General features: G+C 33.1%; 1 protein-coding gene across 17 annotated transcripts in view; it reads right to left on the bottom strand.

Moving 5' to 3' along the window:
* Positions 1-367: 367 nt before the first annotated feature.
* Positions 368-20,083, bottom strand: part of LOC111423645 (short wing) — a 58,084-nt gene continuing 38,368 nt past the window's right edge. For all 17 annotated transcript variants that reach the window (XM_071199578.1, XM_071199581.1, XM_071199584.1 and 14 more), the window contains 3 exons: positions 1,298-1,690; positions 974-1,240; positions 368-920 (listed from right to left, as the gene is read on the bottom strand). In XM_071199578.1, the coding sequence (XP_071055679.1) occupies positions 768-920; positions 974-1,240; positions 1,298-1,690 (813 nt within the window). In that variant the 3' untranslated portion in view covers positions 368-767. The remainder of the gene's footprint in view (positions 921-973; positions 1,241-1,297; positions 1,691-20,083) is intronic.

Raw genomic sequence — 20,083 nt, 5'->3', positions numbered from 1 at the left:
GTTTCTTAATTCCTATTAACAAAGTCGGTATGATTTTTTAAAGTTTACTAATCCTCTCGTTTTGGATGGAACTAAAAATTCTCTCTTAGGTCTTGGAAGCTTTGTTATTAAGATGTAGGTTAAAAAAGCTTCAGTTCCCAAAAAAATCAAGTTTATTTTTCAAGCTCATTTCCGATAAGGTGGAATTAGATCGTTTTTAAAAAATAAATCACAATGAGATTAAAGCTACATAATATAATAACTAAAACTATATAGAATTTCTTAATCCAATTTTGATTAGCGACGAAACAAAAAAGAAATTGTTGCAAAAAAGTAATAAACTAAATTCTAGTATAGAAAAAGGTACAAATAAATTATTAAATGGTAGTAAAGTAAATTAAACAAAAAATATATTCCCCATCTTTCATCATCGATTTCTCTTTTATAATACATCCTATATTATTTAATGGGGGGAATTAATTTATTTTATTATTTATTAAGTTTCAAGCGGGTTATTAACATTACAATTGCTTAAATGTGAAAATAAATCTCCCTCTTGTTTTAATTTATTATTTTTTTTATCCGCATTCCTCCCTATCAATATTAATATATTAGTTAATCCATTGATTGCTTTTCCACAGTACGTTGATTACAATTTTTAAATAAATATTACTGCTGCATAAATATACAAACATTTTGAAAACAAAATAAAACCTATTATTTTAAAATACTAGGCGTATTGGAAATTTCATTTATTTATACTTATTTTTGTTATTAATTTCTTATTTTTATGGGTAAGGACCCCCTATAGTTGACCCTAAAGATGTGGACGCAGCTACATTCCACAAAGTATCAGATTCCTCATCAATTTGATTATTACGCAACTCTTGAGTTGTGTATAAGAATTTATTCCATTCATCGTGTCGTGGATGAGCGAAATTCTAAATCATTTTAAGCTTAAATTAAATGTAAACAAGAATATTGATTAACTAACCTCAGCAACATCATAAACCCACAACTTTCCTTGACTATCCCCAACAGTTACATGCAAACCAGACGGGGTCCAAGAAACTTTATTCAACCCTGGGCCCCCTTCAATAACCGCCGAGGCCGCTGGGACTTCCGTATCTAAATTCAAATTCCATAAATCTAATTTCCCCCCACAATCGACAGTCGCAAATAAAGCGGGGTGAACCGGGGACCAAGCTACATCCAACACATAATCGCCGTTATCTTCGAACGAATAAATTGGCTTATTATCCTAAATCAAAAAAAAATTAACTTAATCTAAATCAATTAAAAAAAAAATAATTTATACCCGCAAACTCCATAACTTAACAGTCCAATCAAACGATGATGTAAGAAACATATAAGAAAAATCGATCCCCCCTTGAACCGCATTAACACTAAGTCCAGCGATGGGGCCTCGATGTCCTTCGTAAGCCTCGGTGATTCCCGCTTTAGCACCGTGACGACAAGCTGCGTAAGCAGCGCCGTCTTCACAACCGACCACGAAATTATTTACGTCCGAATGCGGGAAATCGAGACACATCACGGCGACCGGTCGAGATGGAGCTCTTTGTAGCTCTAAGATTTCTTGGGGTTGACTCAACATGTCTAAAGACCAAGAGCAGAGACGACCGTCGGTTGAAATACTGATCAGGTTATGCGCGTTTTGTGTTCCAACTACGTTCATACAATAAACTGGATGCTAAAAAATTAGTTTGTTATTAGAAAATTGGAAATGCTAAAAATTTGGCTTAAAATTATAACCTTCACACTAATAAAAATAATATATTAGTATCAGGGCAAGACTTTTGTAACAAATCGATACTTTGTATTTGATTCAAAATCGAAATTGAAACAAATTTTATTTAATAAAAACTATAATTGTTGAGATAATTAATTTTGATACCATACTATTCAGAGGGAAATTAAAATTTCAAGTTAGAAAAAAATTGTGTTAATAAAAATTGTTCCTGAAACAATTCTAAACAATCTTTGTCAACACTTTTTTTTGATTTAATCAATAATTAAGGAGATAACCTCAAAATAATAATTTTTAAATTTTTATACATAATTACACTTAGATGCTTAATTAATAGAGATGTAAAAATTTGTTGTTAAGATAATTGATTCAAAATCGAAATTGAAACAAATTTTATTTAAAACATTTTTTAATAAAAACAATAATTGTTGAGATAATTAATTTTGATGGCATACTATTCAGAGGGAAATTAAAATTTCAAGTTAGCAAAAAATTTTATCAACAAACACTGTTCCTGAAGTAATTCTAAACTAATTTTGTTAACAATATTCTTTGATTAAATCAACAATGAGGATATAACCTCAAAAATATTAATTTTTGTACCATACTGTTCAGTGGGAAATTAAAATTTCAAGTTAGAAAAAAATTGTGTTAACAAAAATTGTTCCTGAAACAATTCTAAACAAACTTTGTCAATACTTTTTTTTGATTTAATCAATAATTAAGGAGATAACCTCAAAATAATAATTTTTAAATTTTTATACATAATTACACTTAGATGCTTAATTAATAGAGATGTAAAAATTTTTTATTAAGATAATTGATTCAAAATCGAAATTGAAATAAATGTTATATAAAACATTTTTTAATAAAAACAATAATTGTTGAGATAATTAATTTTGATACCATACTATTCAGAGGGAAATTAAAATTTCAAGTTAGCAAACAATTGTATTAACAAACACTGTTCCTGAAGTAATTCTAAACAAATTTTGTTAACAACATTTTTTGATTAAATCAACAATGAGGATATAACCTCAAAAATATTAATTTTTGTAGCATACTATTCAGTGGGAAATTAAAATTTCAAGTTAGAAAAAAATTGTGTTAACAAAAATTGTCCCTGAAACAATTTTAAACAAACTTTGTCAACACTTTTTTTTGATTTAATCAATAATTAAGGAGATAACCTCAAAATAATAATTTTTAAATTTTTATACATAATTACACTTAGATGCTTAATTAAGGGCCGGTTTTACAATGTACAGTTGACAGTAGGTTCACCGTCAACCTCCGGTTAACCGTTAGTTTGCGTTGTACGACCTACGGTTGAGTAATAAAGTTCCGGTTAAAGGGAAGTTATCCCAACCGCAGGTAAAAGTCGAGTTTGACCGGAGGGTTGATATACGCACATGCGCAGAACTTCACAAAGTTGTCATGATCTGTCATGAAAGTTGTCATCAACCGGGCGTTTAAGAATAGAATTGTTAAAAAAAGAACTTAATAAAAAATAAAATTTTTACAAAATCCAATTTGTTTTTAATTTTATAAAGAGAATTGTTTTATATAAAACATCGCAAAAAAAAAAATAATAATAAAATAAAATGATCTACGTCGAAAGTTAGGTTAGGTTAACGTAAACACCTGTATCTTTACGTTTTCGAATGCACGCATTTCATTGGTTGAGAGTTGGCGCGCAGTGCAGCCAACATAGACCGCGGCCGGTTGACGGAAAGCTAATAAACCGGAGGTTAAAATCCTGTCATAAAACGTATCGATGTTCAACCTTTGGTTAACTGCTCAACCGGAGGTTTGATAACCGGCGGTCAACGTCTACTTTTATAAAACCGGCCCTAATAGAGATGCCAAAATTTTTTATTAAGAGAATTGATTCAAAATCGAAATTGAAACAAGTTTTATTTAAAAAATTTTTTGATAAAACCAATAATTATCGAGATAATTAATTTTGATACCATACTATTCAGAGGGAAATTAAAATTTCAAGTTAGCAAAAAATTGTATTAACAAACACTGTTCCTGAAGTAATTCTAAACAAATTTTGTTAACAACATTTTTTGATTAAATCAACAATAACGATATAACCTCAAAAATGTTAATTTTTGTAGCATACTGTTCAGTGGGAAATTAAAATTACAAGTTAGAAAAAAGTTGTGTTAACAAAAATTTTTCCTGAAACAATTCTAAACAAACTTTGTCAACACTTTTTTTGATTTAATCAATAATTAAGGAGATAACCTCAAAATAATAATTTTTAAATTTTTATACATAATTACACTTAGATGCTTAATTAATAGAGATGTAAAAATTTTTTGTTAAGATAATTGATTCAAAATTGAATTTGAAACAAATTTTATTTAAAACATTTTTTAATAAAAACAATAATTGTTGAGATAATTAATTTTGATGGCATACTATTCAGAGGGAAATTAAAATTTCAAGTTACAAAAAAATGTTATTAACAAACACTGTTCCTGAAGTAATTCTAAACAAATTTTGTTAACAACATTTTTTGATTAAATCAACAATGAGGATATAACCTCAAAAATATTAATTTTTGTAGCATACTATTCAGTGGGAAATTAAAATTTCAAGTTAGAAAAAAATTGTGTTAACAAAAATTGTCCCTGAAACAATTTTAAACAAACTTTGTCAACACTTTTTTTTGATTTAATCAATAATTAAGGAGATAACCTAAAAATAATAATTTTTAAATTTTTATACATAATTACACTTAGATGCTTAATTAATAGAGATGCAAAAACTTCTTATTAAGATAATTGATTCAAAATCGAAATTGAAACAAGTTTTATTTAAAAAAAATTTTGATAAAACCAATAATTATCGAGATAATTAATTTTGATACCATACTATTCAGAGGGAAATTAAAATTTCAAGTTAGCAAAAAATTGTATTAACAAACACTGTTCCTGAAGTAATTCTAAAGAAATTTTGTTAACAACATTTTTTGATTAAATCAACAATAACGATATAACCTCAAAAATATTAATTTTTGTGGCATACTATTCAGTGGGAAATTAAAATTTTAAGTTAGAAAAAAATTCTGTTAACAAAAATTGTTCCTGAAACAATTCTAAACAAACTTTGTCAACACTTTTTTTTGATTTAATCAATAATTAAGGAGATAACCTCAAAATAATAATTTTTAAATTTTTATACATAATTACACTTAGATGCTTAATTAATAGAGATGTAAAAAATTTGTATTAAGATAATTGATTCAAAATCGAAATTGAAGCAAATTTTATTTAAAACATTTTTTGATAAAAACAATAATTGTTGAGATAATTAATTTTGATACCATACTATTCAGAGGGAAATTAAAATTTCAAGTTAGCAAAAAATTGTATTAACAAACACTGTTCCTGAAGTAATTCTAAACAAATTTTGTTAACAACATTTTTTGATTAAATCAACAATGAGGATATAACCTCAAAAATATTAATTTTTGTAGCATACTATTCAGTGGGAAATTAAAATTTCAAGTTAGAAAAAAATTGTGTTAACAAGAATTGTTTCTGAAACAATTCTAAACAAACTTTGTCAACATTTTTTTTGATTTAATCAATAATTAAGGAGATAACCTCAAAATAATAATTTTTCTGTTTTTACACATAACCACCCTTAGATGCTTAATTAATAGAGATGCAAAAATTTTTTATTAAGATAATTGATTCAAAATCGAAATTGAAACAAATTTTATTTAAAACATTTTTTAATAAAAACAATAATTGTTGAGATAATTAATTTTGATGGCATACTATTCAGAGGGAAATTAAAATTTCAAATTAGAAAAAAATTGAATTAACAAACACTGTTCCTGAAGTAATTCTAAACAAATTTTGTTAACAACATTTTTTGATTAAATCAACAAGAAGGATATAACCTCAAAAATATTAATTTTTGTAGCATACTATTCAGTGGGAAATTAAAATTTCAAGTTAGAAAAAAATTGTGTTAATAAAAATTGTTCCTGAAACAATTCTAAACAAACTTTGTCAACACTTTTTTTTGATTTAATCAATAATTACGGAGATAACCTCAAAATAATAATTTTTAAATTTTTATACATAATTACACTTAGATGCTTAATTAATAGAGATGCCAAAATTTTTTATTAAGAGAATTGATTCAAAATCGAAATTGAAACAAATTTTATTTAAAACATTTTTTAATAAAAACAATAATTGTTGAGATAATTAATTTTGATACCATACTATTCAGAGGGAAATTAAAATTTCAAGTTAGCAACAAATTGTATTAACAAACACTGTTCCTGAAGTAATTCTAAACTAATTTTGTTAACAACATTCTTTGATTAAATCAACAATGAGGATATAACCTCAAAAATATTAATTTTTGTAGCATACTATTCAGTGGGAAATTAAAATTTCAAGTTAGAAAAAAATTGTGTTAACAAAAATTGTCCCTGAAACAATTTTAAACAAACTTTGTCAACACTTTTTTTTGATTTAATCAATAATTAAGGGGATAACCTCAAAATAATAATTTTTCCGTTTTTATACATAACCACACTTAGATGCTTAATTAATAGAGATGCAAAAATTTCTTATTAAGATAATTGATTCAAAATCGAAATTGAAACAAGTTTTATTTAAAAAATTTTTTGATAAAACCAATAATTATCGAGATAATTAATTTTGATACCATACTATTCAGAGGGAAATTAAAATTTCAAGTTAGCAAAAAATTGTATTAACAAACACTGTTCCTGAAGTAATTTTAAACAAATATTGTTAATAAAAATTTTTGATTTGATCAATAATTAAGAACGTAATCTCAAAAGAAATTTTATATATTTCTTTTTATTGAGAAAATAGTTTTAGAATGTAATTTAGAACAACTTTTGTATGAAATTTTCTGCTGAGAACGAGTGGAGGGGGAAATCGTATCGTTTTGTTACAAAAGTTCCGTGCCCTAATTATTATATGAGAATATAATAACTTATTATATTATATTTTGTCCACGACTATTAAAATTTATTCCATAAATTTATTTTTTTAAACAAATTTTTGAATAACGTCAATTTAATTCAATTTTTTAGGTTAGATATTAAAAAAACTTAAACAAGTTCCTTTTTTTCGTCTAATTTAAACATAAATTAATTAATTTTCGTAAAAAATAGACGTTTTCTAAAATTGACATTTCATTTTGACAAATTGTTGTGAAGTTGGTTACAATTAGTAACATTGAATTTGTGTCACATTGACGTTTAAACTTTATTCAAAAATTTCTTTTAAACAAATAAATTTATGAAATCAATTTCAATAGTAGTCGTGGACAAAGTATTCTACTCACATATAATAAGCTTATTATTTACTTGGGTTCAAACTTAACGTTAGTGAATAATAGCCCTCATTATATGCTCGTATAATTACATATGTATATACAGGGTGTTTCATAGCTTGTCCAAATATTTAAAAAAAAATTTCTATCAACTTATCCTCTAAAATGCACAATTTCGAGATATAGAGTGTTGAATTGTACTCGAATTTCTTTTGGTCTCAGGAATGCAATTCAAACTTTCCAAAGATTTATAAATGAAGTGCTGTCTGGGCTGCATTTTCTTTTTGTTTACCTGGACGACATTCTCGTTGCCAGTAAAAGCGAGAGATTTAGTAAGAAAAGATTAAGTTGTTACAACATCTCTTTTCAACCTTCGAAATGTGTATTTGGTGTAACTTCTCTAGATTTTCCAAGTCATCAAATTTCTGCAGAAGGAATCCGACCTTCTCAATCCAGAATTTCCGCAATTTCTGAATTACCAACTTCAACAACATTGAAACAATTGCAAAGGTTTTTAGGAATGATAAATTTCTATCATAGGTTTATTCCTAACATTTCCAACATTTTGGGTCCTCTATATAATCTATCGAATACCCTTTATTCCAACAAATTAACAAATTAATATCAACATGGTCGACTGAACACAACGTTTCTTTTAAACACAAACATCTAAGAAAGAACTAGCTAAATCAGCCATCCTTGCTCATCCATCACCACAAGCTACGCTTTCTCTAACAACGGATACCTCAAATATTGCCGAGAGCAGTTCTTGATATTATTTTAAAACTATTATTGCTAATATAAAAATAATACATTTTTTATTAACAATTTTTACAACATCCTCTTTCTTTTGAACTTGCGCTGCGACATTTTCGTGGACGCAGTAAATTTGAATATTTATTTATCAGACCTGTATTTACAGAACGACGAAAATCTGATAAAATATTGAGAAAAAACTTATTGAGCAAAAACTAACATTTTCGCGAAATCTAAGTGTCAAAAGAGATGCAAATTCAAAAATTCCTGGAAGTCGTGTTTATTGAAATTAAGAAATGAAACTTATTTTAAATTGAAGCATAAAGCTTTCTCTTTAAAATGATGTATAATAATGGTTGTGTTGGATCACAAAAATGTGGAGAAAAAAAATGTTGAAATTAAACTTACATTTCCGTATAACCTAAAAATGTCAAAAAGATGCTAATTTAAAAATTCATGGAGGCCGTGTTTATTGAAATTAAGGAATGAGACTTATTCTAAATTGAAGCTCAAAGCTTTCTCTTTAAAATGATGTATAATAATTGTTGGGTTGGATTAGAAAAATATTGAAAAAAAAAAATGTTGAAACAAAACTTACAATTTCGTATAACCTAAAAATGTCAAAAAGATGTTAATTTAAAAATTCCTGGAAGCCGTGTTTATTGTAATTAAGGAATGAGACTTGCAGTAAATTAAAGCTCAAAGCTTTCTCATTAAAATGATGTATAATAATTGATGGGTTGGATTGGAAAAATATTGAGAAAAAAAAATGTTGAAACAAAACTTAGATTTTCGTATAACCTAAAAGTGTCAAAAAAGATGCTAATTTAAAAATTTCTGGAAGCTGTGCTTATTGAAATTAAGGAATGAGGCTTGTTCTAAATTAAAGCTCAAAGCTTTCTCCTTAAAATGATGTATCATAATTATTAGGTTGGATTGGAAAAATATTGGGAAAAAAATTTTGAAGCAAAACTTACATTTTCGTGTAACCTAAAAGTGTCAAAAAAGATGCTAATTTAAAAATTTCTGGAAGCTGTATTTATTGAAATTAAGGAATTAAACTTATTCTAAATTAAAGCTCAAAGCTTTCTCTTTAAAATGATGTATCATAATTGTTGGGTTGGATTGGAAAAATATTGAACCAAAACTTACATTTTCGTGTAACCTAAAAGTGTCAAAAAAGATGCTAATTTAAAAATTTCTGGAAGCCGTGTTTATTGAAATTAAGGAATGAGACTTGTTCTAAATTAAAGCTTAAAGCTTTCTCTTTAAAATGATGTACCATAATTGTTGGGTTAGATTGGAAAAATATTGAGAAAAAAATGTTGAAACAAAACTTACATTTTCGTATGACCTAAAAGTGTCGAAAAAGATGCTAATTTAAAAATTCCTGGAAGCCGTATTTATTGAAATTAAGGAATGAGACTTATTTTAAATTAAAGCTCAAAGCTTTCTCTTTACAATGATGTATAAAAATTGTTGGGTTGGATTGGAAAAATATTAAGAAAAAAATGTTGAAACAAAACTTACATTTTCGTGTAACCTAAAAGTGTCAAAAAAGATGTTAATTTAAAAATTCCTGGAAGCCGTGCTTATTGAAATTAAGGAATGAAACTTATTCTAAATTAAAGCTCAAAGCTTTGTCTTTACAATGATGTATCATAATTGTTGGGTTGGATTGGAAAAATATTGAGAAAAAAAATGTTGAAACAAAACTTACATTTTCGTGTAACCTAAAAGTGTCAAAAAAGATGCTAATTTAAAAATTCCTGGAAGCCGTATTTATTGAAATTAAGGAATGAGACTTATTTTAAATTAAGGCTCAATACTTTCTTTTTAAAATGATCTGTAATAATCACACCTAATAACGATTTATCAAAGAGATACCTTTTTGAACAACAAAATTCAACACACATCTGGACAAATAAGTTTAAATATACTTAAAAACCCTACAGTGCAGATTGTGTCATTTTTATACAGATTCCTTCTTGTATAGTAGAAAATACCGACAGCTCAAATGCGCCGAATAGATGACTACACTTTAAAATGAGTGTTTAAAACTACCGGTACTTTAAAGCAGTGATGGGCCCTGGGTAAATACCCGGCGGGTAGGTATTTATAAAATGGGTATTTATCTGGGTATTTACCCCGGCCCAGGGTAAATACCCAAACAGTACAGGGTGTCCCAATTTCGATGTCCGCATAGGCTATCTCCGAAACTAAAAGAGATAGAAAAAAAGTAGCTTACATGTCATGATCTCGTTTTTCGAGAAAATGCTAATGCCGAAAACTCCGAACAGCTATCGTCTTTTGTTTTCGCCCTATCGGCAAAAACTGAAAATTTTGCGAAAACGACATTCGCAAATATCTCACTTATTATCAAAGATGGAGTATTATAAATAAAACATTATATGGGCAACTTTTTACGAAGAATTCAGTGGCGTAGGTAGAATTTTTTTCCTATCTTTTATTTTCGAGATCTTAGACGTAACTTTATTTTTTTAAATGGAAACCATAGTTGGCTATGACTTAAAATAATTTGTTATTTTCTTCTGATAACAAATATATATAGTTTGTAGGGTATATTTCTTATGGTTATTGAATAATTAACAAAAACTCATTTTGTTCTGTCTAAAACTGATGTATGTATTTAAAAGTTAATGTTGCTATGGTGATAACCATACATACTATGATGGAACATAATGTATCAAATAATTGTCAAAGTTTGTATTTAAAAATTCGATATCAACTCTGGCATTATGTGCTGGCATTATGCACCAGCGTGTTAAGTGTCAAAGTATAACAAAACTGAATAAAACTTTACAATGAATTTCGAAAATTATGAAAAATGTAACATGATGGAATGCGATATGTTATCAGATAAGAATGCGACGTTAGCCGCGGAATTTTATTTAGCAAGATATCCAGAAAGAAGACAACCGCACGTACGAACCTTCAGCCGGTCAGCAGAAAATTTAATAGATATTTGGTCCTTCCCCAAACCACATACAAAAACATACCAAAATGACCTGCAAGAGAAATTGCAACAAGACGTCTGACCCAAAAGACGCTGCTCCCGAATATGAAAGAAAAATAAGTATAAACCATACAAAGCGGGGCTAACTCATTATTTACGTGCCGGAGATGTCAATCGAAGATTAGAATTTTGTAGATGATATTTAAAAAAATTAAATAATCTGCTGTTTGTTCAAAATGTAATCTGGACCGATGAAGTCTCTGAGTGTTCAAAGAAGATTGGGGTTCAATGTATGGTGTGCCCTTTTAGATAATAGAATTTTGGCATATAGTATCTACCATAAAAACTTAAACTCAGGGAAATACCTCAATATATTAAGGCAGCACATTGAGCCTTTGGACGACAATTTGCCACTAAATATGTCTCAAATGATATATTTTCAATATGACGCAGCACCAGCACATAATGCCAGAGTTGTTAGTGAATTTTTAAATACTACTACAAACTCAAGGACAGTAGAATCTAACAGGACTGCTACATCCATTGTTGTGACAGCCTACCCGCAAACTACGTCACACCATTTTCCACGCCTAGCTGTTGTTATGGTCTATGCGTTTGCTGTGTGTTTTTAGAGGTTATATCCTAGACGTATTCATATTAGTTTTGAAGTTTTATGTTTTTAGACGTATTAATGTCTATCATATAACCTCTAAAAACATAAACAGTTATCAGGCGTGACAAATAGTGTGACGTAGAGTGCGGGCAACCAACCCGTAGTCGACTACAAAAATACAATGGATGTAGCAGTCCTGTTAGATTCTACTGTCCTTGCTAGAAACATTGGCAATAATTGGAAACAATGCTTTCCCTCATGGTATGGTTATCACCATAACAACATTAAGTTTTAAATACATACAATAGTTTTAGAAAGAACAAACAAAATTGATACATTATATTCCATCATAGTATGTATGGTTATCACCATAGCAACATTAATTTTTAAATACATACATTAGATTTAGATGGAACAAAATGAATTTTTGTTAATTATTCAATAACTATAAGAAATATACCCCACAAACTATATATATTTGTTATCAGAAGAAAATAACAAATTATTTTAAGTCATAGCCAACTATGGTTTCCATTTAAAAAAATAAAGTTACGTCTAAAATCTCGAAAATAAAAGATGGGAAAAAAATTCTACCTTCGCCACTGAATTCTTCGTAAAAAGTTGCCCATATAATGTTTTATTTATAATACACCATCTTTGATAATAAGTGAAATATTCGCGATTGTCGTTTTTGCAAAATTTTCAGTTTTTGCCGATAGGGCGAAAACAAAAGACGATAGCTGTTCGGAGTTTTCGGCATTAACATTTTCTCGAAAAACGAGATCATGACATGTAAGCTACTTTTTTTCTATCTCTTTTAGTTTCGGAGATAGCCTATGCGGACATCGAAATTGGGACACCCTGTACATATAAAAGTGATACAAGTAAAAATATAACAGATTCTGACAAAAATGTAGAGGAACATGATGAAATGGGCGTTGAAGATAATCAGGTAACTACGGCTCATTCTTCATTCTTGCGACGATAATCCGCCCAGTTCCACTTGAGCTTTGCCACAATGTTGACTGCATCATTTACGCCACTTCTTCTTCGTAGGTCTTCATTTTGTATGTGGTCAGTCAGGGTTACACCCAGCATCGACCTCTCCATCTTTCTTTGCATTACTTTGAGCCTCCTGGTAATGTCCACCGTTAATGTTAACGTTTCAGAACCGTATGTCATAACCAAAGGAGGAACCACGCATTGTTTGAAAGCCTTTCATTTCAAGTATACAGGTATATCGCTTATGAAGATGTCTTTAAGTTTCCTGTAGGCTGCCCATGCGAGTATAACAATAGTAACAATAGTGGAAAAGACAAGAAGAGATAGAGTTAGGAACAAAATTGTAAGAGAATTTTGTGGATTCGGATATGTCATGAGATTTGCTAGGGGAAAAATAAAAAAATTTTATGAATACTTCCAAAGAATGGAAGAAACCTGGCTGATTCAGACAGCAAGAGACCAAAGATTAGCTAGAAAGAGATCCCGGGAGATCAGGAAGTTGGATTTCCAGCTGTAATGAAACACTAAATAAACAAAAATAAAACAAATGCTTAAGATGTACGCGGCTAAGGCAACACGGCGTGTTCGACGGCTCCACAAATTTTAGTGATTTTTGTTGGTTTTTCGGCGTCCGTTTCATTGCTTTTCAGTTGCGGTAGTTTCTGTTTTGATCAGTGAGTCCGTGGAGTTGTGTTTCAGGCTCGTAGGGCTATTGCTTCCGCGTTAATTTTTAATTCTTACTTTTCTTCGTTATACAGACGGGGACGTGGTCGTGTTCGACTGGCGTTTTTGCCTGTTTAAGAACTTGTCTCGTGCGCGACATCTAAAAGAAGTGAGATGGAGTGCGTGGTTTGTCACGGTAAAGTCTCGAAAAAGGTCCCCGGTTTGATGTGTACGGGGAAATGCGGGAAATATTTCCACGCTAAATGCGTTGATTTGTCCGCCGATAATCTTCGTCGATTTAAGGATGAAGGCGCTACATGGAGATGCCGCAAATGTAGTAGCGGGTTAGATTGCTCTATTATTATAGATGACGAGTCGCCCCCATTGTCTCACGTGTCTGAGCCCGCGGCGACTCGTCGAGCGCGAGTTGCTACCGCATCAGGGCAGCGAACGGTTGCTCCGCCCAATGCTCAGGAACCTGATGCGCCGAAAGCTGAGGGAATATATGCACTTTTGAAGGATATTCAGGCGGAAGTAAAGGGTTTATCGAATAAATATGAGGAGCTTCTCCGTGCTATTTCATTTTATGGGGACAAGATAACGGATTTCGAGGGCAAAGTTAAAAATATGGAAGTGAAGATGAAGAGTGTGGATTCGATAATGGGCGAGAATGCTGCATTGAAGACTGAGTTGGGTGGGGTTGGATCACGCTTGGAGCACCTTGAACAGTATTCCAGGCGCAGCAATGTTATTATTACTGGGGTTATGGAAAAGGAATCGGAATCTTTGGTCGACGCTATTGCCTCCATTGGAGACGCTATTGATTGCCCAATCTCATCGTCGGACATTGATGCGGTTCACCGCCTACCGTCCAGGGGATCGGCTACAGGATTGGATACTTCCAGACCGAGAAATATTGTGGTAAAATTTTTGTCCCGTGTGATTCGGGATCGTTTCCTGGGCGCCGCAAAAATTCGGCGACGTGCCGCGTCACAGTTACGGTCTTCGGATGGGGGGGCGGCTTCTCCGGGAATTAAATTGGATGGCATTGGGGATAGAATTTTTGTCAATGAACACTTGACAGCGGAGAATGCCAAGCTCCTTAGGGAAGCTAAAACCGTCGCGGCGCATAAACAGTATAAATTCGTTTGGTTTGCGGGTGATGTTGTTCGGGTCCGGAAATCAGAGAGATCACGTGTCGTGTTGATTCGTTCCTTGGGTGATTTGGAAAAACTTTAAAACTTACTTGCCATAGTTTAGTAATGACTGTATCTTTAATCTCGACATGGCGGTCTCGGTTTATTATCAGAACGTTAATGGTTTGCGGACAAAGACGTCCACTTCTCTGATTAACTCTTCGGTTATTGGTCATGAGATTATTTGTCTCACGGAGACTTTTCTTAATTCCTCAATCGCGAATTCGGAGTTCTTTTGTTCCAACTTTAATATATTTCGTCGAGACAGATGCGCGCCATTTTCGGGGAAAATTGATGGTGGTGGCGTTCTTGTTGCAGTGAGGAGTCATTTTCAGGCATCATTGTTGCAGAGTTTCAGCTCGGGTGCGGAGGATCTGTGGGTTGAAGTAAAGTGCGCGGCTAGGCGTTTACTCGTGTGTTGTGTGTATCTGCCACCTGGCGAGTTAGAACCTTTGATCATGTTTCTACAGAAATTGATACTTATCAGGGACTCTGTCCCTGAAAATACCACTTTAGTTATTACAGGTGATTTCAACTTGCCCTCAATCTCGTGGCGGCGGCGGGCGGAGTCAGGGATTCTTGAACCCGCTGGTGAAGCCGGTGCTCGTGCCAGACAATTTGTAGAGGCTTTTGAATATTGCAACTTATTTCAATTTAACCATTTATACAATGAAAACTTTAGAATACTTGATCTCATTTTGTGTAACATTGACACTGTACGGGAAATTAAATGTTGTCCGGATCCGTTGGTTAGGCCAGATCGTCACCACCCCGCCATTGAATTTGTTGTTGTCAACGTTCAATTGCGTTGTTTTCATGATGGTCCTTCAATTAAATATTTTTATAACAAAGCTGACTATGTAGCGATTAACGATGCTCTTTGCGCGATCGACTGGTCGGAACGATTTGATGGTCGTGGGATTGAGGAAGTTGTTAGAGCCTTCTATGATGCGGTTAACGATCTCGTCAGCACTCATGTTCCGCATAAACCCGTGTCTAAATGTCGTTTTCCACCATGGTATTCTCCGTCCACAGTAAGAGTCATTCGTGAGAAACTTAAAGCTCATCGTAATTGGAAGAGGTTTGGCAACAATAACTATTATTTGTCTTTTACTATTCTCCGTAAACGTTCTAAAGTTTTGATTAAATCTGACTATCAGAAGTACTTGCGCTCGGTCCAAGAAAATTTGATTGAGCGCCCTGATCATTTGTGGTCTTTCGTTAAAAATAGGAGGGGTGGATGTGCCGGTATTCCCACTCACATGAGGCTTGGTAATGAGGTCGCGGATAATATCCTTGATGTGTGTTCTCTGTTTTCACGTTATTTTAATGAGGCATTTGTCGGCGCTACCATTGCTAACCGGACTGATTCAGCCGGTATTCTCCCGTGGTTTACTGAGGAAAATGTGTTGTCCGTTCTTAATGAAGTCGATCCTAAAGCTGGAGCTGGTCCTGATAATTTACCTGGTAACTTTATTAGACACTGCGCGAATGGTCTATCTAAACCGCTATTTTTAATCTTTTCCTTGTCCTTACGTATTGGTTCCTTTCCTGGTGAGTGGAAGAGGGGATTTGTGCTGCCGGTTTTTAAGTCCGGTGACAGGGGTGACGTCTCTAAATACCGCCCGATTACTATCTTGTCATTGGTTTCGAAAGTTTTTGAAAAAATCATATATTCTTATTTACTTTACCTCTTGAAACCTAGCCTGATTACGGAACAACATGGTTTTTTACCGGGTAAATCGGTGGAAACTAACCTAGTTTATTATACTAATTTTATTCATAATTCCCTCAATTGTTCTAATCAGGTCGATGCGGTTTACACCGATTTTAGTAAAGCCTTTGACAAGATAGATCATAATATTCTGATGCAGAAATTAAGTACCTTTAATGTACCGCAAGGTCTTTTGACATGGTTGGGATCGTACGTAACGGGTCGTTGTCAGGCGGTGAGGATTGGTGGGGTTACATCCTCATATAACCCTGTCACATCGGGTGTTCCGCAGGGTAGCCATCTTGGCCCTATCCTCTTTGTGGCGTATATTAATGACATTTCTTCTTGCTTTAAACATGCAAAATTCCTGTTGTATGCGGATGATTGCAAAATATTTTCTAACATTACAAACAAATGTGATTCCGAAAATCTTCAGGAGGATCTAGACCGGTTCCAGCTTTACTGCGCTGATAACGGCCTGTTCCTGAACTATGATAAGTGTTCTAAAATTACTTTCACACGTAAACGTTATCCACTAAACAATTCGTATACATTGGGGGCCGGAACTTTAACCTCGAATGACCACATTAATGATCTTGGCGTTTTATTGGACAGCAGGCTGATGTTCAATTTACATGTGGACTTTACTATTGCCAAGGCTCTAAAGCGGTTGGGTTTTGTGATTAGGACCTGCCGTATGTTCACAAATATTCAATGCATCAAATCTCTTTATATGGCGTTAGTGGTTAGTGTTCTTAGCTACGCCTCTACTGTCTGGAACCCTCATTATACTATTCACATTAACCGTATTGAATCCGTACAGCGGAAGTTCTTGAGGTATTTAGCTCACAAAACATTTTTACCTTACGGTGATTATCTTTTGCGTTGCAGAGCTCTAGGGTTCCAGACATTAAAGCAAAGGAGGCTGTGCTACGATTTATTATTCTTGTTTAAAGTAGTTAACAATCTTTTCAATTCCTCGGAATTGGTAAGAGAATTATGTTTTTATGTACCGTCATATCAAACACGTGGTGAATATTTGTTTAGAATTGGTAGGTCCTTGTCTTCTGCACATCTTTACTCTCCTCTTGTGAGATTAATGAATACGCATGACTCTTGCTGTAGGAATATCGACATCTTCAATGTGTCTTTGGCTGTTTTCAAGCGTTTCTTGCGGGGCGTGGGTGTGGAGAGATCGTTATTACTCCGTTAATGAATATTTTTATTTATATAATATTGTAACAATAATTTTGTATATGCGTTCTGATTTTTTGTTTTTTTTTTGTTGGAGTGTTACTTTTGATTTTGTTTTCTTTTTGATTTAGAATATTATTTTTTGTTGTACTCTTAAGTTTTTTGTTATTAATTTTTAGCTGAGTATCTTGTGGATGCTTAGTTGGGGGTCAACCCTGTATGCATCCCGAATGTAATAAATAAATAAATAAATAAATGAATGATGCGTAAAAAACAGGTTACAACTTGAATAAAAGAAGAAGAATAATAAGATCTTAAACGATCTACTTAATTCTCAATTGGAAATCAACAATCTCATGGATCTTGGAATCTTGGATTTGATGGAAGGGTAATATGACTAGAAAAGAATCAAACAACAAGAATTAATGAAGCACAAAAACTGAATTTAGTCATTAATATTAGACTTATACTCAATTCAGGACATTCAAAGTTGTTTTTCACGCATTATATATTTTCGAAGAGTATTACGTAAACGAGAATGGTCGGTAGTGAAAATATAAACTTTCCCGAAATATATGTACACTTTAAAGCTAATAACACCAAGAATGTGTATAAATTTGTTAGACGGAACAGGAAAAATAATATGTGATAGTGAAATGAATGACATGTGGAAAGATTATTTTCAAAACCTATTAAGCATAGAAACTGATTTGGAAATAGACAGCAGTCCGTCACAACCAAGAAAGGATAGTGTCATGGAACCTATATCAATTAGTGAGGTTCAAACGCAATCACTGCGTCAAAACATGGAAAGGCATCAGGGATTAATGACATACTATCGAAAGATAGAAGTATTCATTATCACCAATATTGATGTTAGAGCTTGGAACAAGATTTGTCCTAAATTTTGTTGATATTTCGCCCGACTCTTGCACACGCCTCCTGTATACGTTCAGCATCAGTTTTATCTCTCCAAGGCTATCCGAAATAAGAACTATATCGTCCGCGTAGCGCAAATTATTTAGGTATTGCCATCAATGTTTATACCGTTTTGGGTCCAACCCAGTTGTTTAAATGCACTCTCCAGGACTGTGATGAACAATTTGGGTTCAACATTATATCGCCTTGTCTTACCCCATGCCCAATGGGTATTCGGTCAGTACTTTCATGCAATTTTACCGTCATTGTAGCATTCTTGTAAATGTTATAAATAAGTTTGGTGTATCGATAATGGATTCTGCATTACTGGCAAACCTGCCATCAACTCAATTTAAATCAAATTTTATAAATACCTCTAAATACCCATCTTGGGTAAATATGCTTAGGACGTCTTTGTGTAAACGTGTCTCCGCGTTTTCATTTTCGTTCCGTGTTTAATTATTGTAAAGCGTGATTTAATTCTTTCTGATGTGCTGAAATTGTTAAAGAAATACATAACCGAACCATTCTGGCAGATTTGCTTTAATAAAGTGTACTTAATTTTCTTCATATTTTAACTCAGTGTTTGATATTCTTTACGTGGTTTTGACATTATTCATTTCCCGATCTTGAAACTGGTTGTGCGATGTCGTCTAGCCCGTGCGGTGGGTGTGGCCAAAAAGTCGGGCGAAATGCGGGCGGCGAGTCTTGCAGCGCATGGTTTCACAGCAAGTGCACGGACATCCCCAAGGGGTCCGTTGCCGCGCTTAGCGTACCTGGCGCGTCGTGGAGATGTAAAGTCTGTCGATCACCCGAATCCAGACACAGATCGTCTCTTTTCTGTCCGCCTCCTGCTGCTCCTCCTGTACCCTCCTTACCTGCCGCTACTCTGGAATCTGTCCTGGATGCGGTCAGGGAAATTCGCTCTGATTTGAAGACACTGAACAGCAGATATGCGAATTTAGTGGAATCTGTACAGTTCTGCAGCAATAAAGTATCGGAGTTCGAGGGTGTTATAGGCAGGCTTCATAATCAATTCAAACTTGTTGAAAAAATCACTGCTGAAAACGTCACGCTAAAAAGAGAGGTCGTTGATTTAACTAGTCGTGTTTCAGAATTGGAACAATATTCCAGGCGCAGCAACCTCGAAATACAAGGTATTCCTCAGAAGAACAACGAGGATCTGGTGAAGGTTCTCTCTTCAATTGGTGAATCCTTGGATGTCTCCATCTCACCTTCCGAAGTCGATGCGATCCATCGGGTTCCTCAAGGTCCCGGCAGAGCTTCCAACTCGGACCCGAAAGCAATTGTGGTTCGTTTTTGTAGCCGCATTGTTCGCGATCAGCTTCTTGCTGCCGCCAAGTTGCGGAGACGATCGGCTCCGAAGGATTCTGGCCCTGGTTTGTCCATTGATGGGATTTCGGATAAACTTTTTATCAATGAGCATCTTACCCAAGCGAATAAAATCCTCTTTGGGAGAACCAAGAAGATGGCCAGGGAGAAGAAGTACAAATATGTATGGATTCGTGACTGCAAAATATTTGTGAGGAAGGGGGATGACTCACGCCCCATCTTAATAAGATCCGCGGGTGACATTGATAAGCTTTAATTTGTTAAGCTTTCATTTGTCACTTGTCTTATCTCTTTCATTATAAGTTACTTGTTAATGTTCAATGGCTCCTCTTTCGTGTTACTACCAAAACGTGCGAGGTCTTCGCACTAAGCTGGTCGATATGCATAACTGCCTTTTAAATACAGACATAGACGTGATTTGTTTAACTGAAACCTGGCTTCACCAAGGTATTCACTCTGCCGAAGGCTTTCCCTCTTGTTACAGTGTTTTCAGACGTGATCGCCCGAACGTCCCCGATAATAGTGTGCGTGGTGGTGGCGTTTTGATTGCGGTAGCCTCTTCCCTGTCTGTCCTTCCGCAATCAACATGGTTTGTGGACCTTGA

The sequence above is a fragment of the Onthophagus taurus genome, chromosome 10, assembly GCF_036711975.1.
Source record: "Onthophagus taurus isolate NC chromosome 10, IU_Otau_3.0, whole genome shotgun sequence".
NCBI lineage: Eukaryota > Metazoa > Arthropoda > Insecta > Coleoptera > Scarabaeidae > Onthophagus > Onthophagus taurus.
This window is presented reverse-complemented; position numbering and strand designations above follow the sequence as displayed.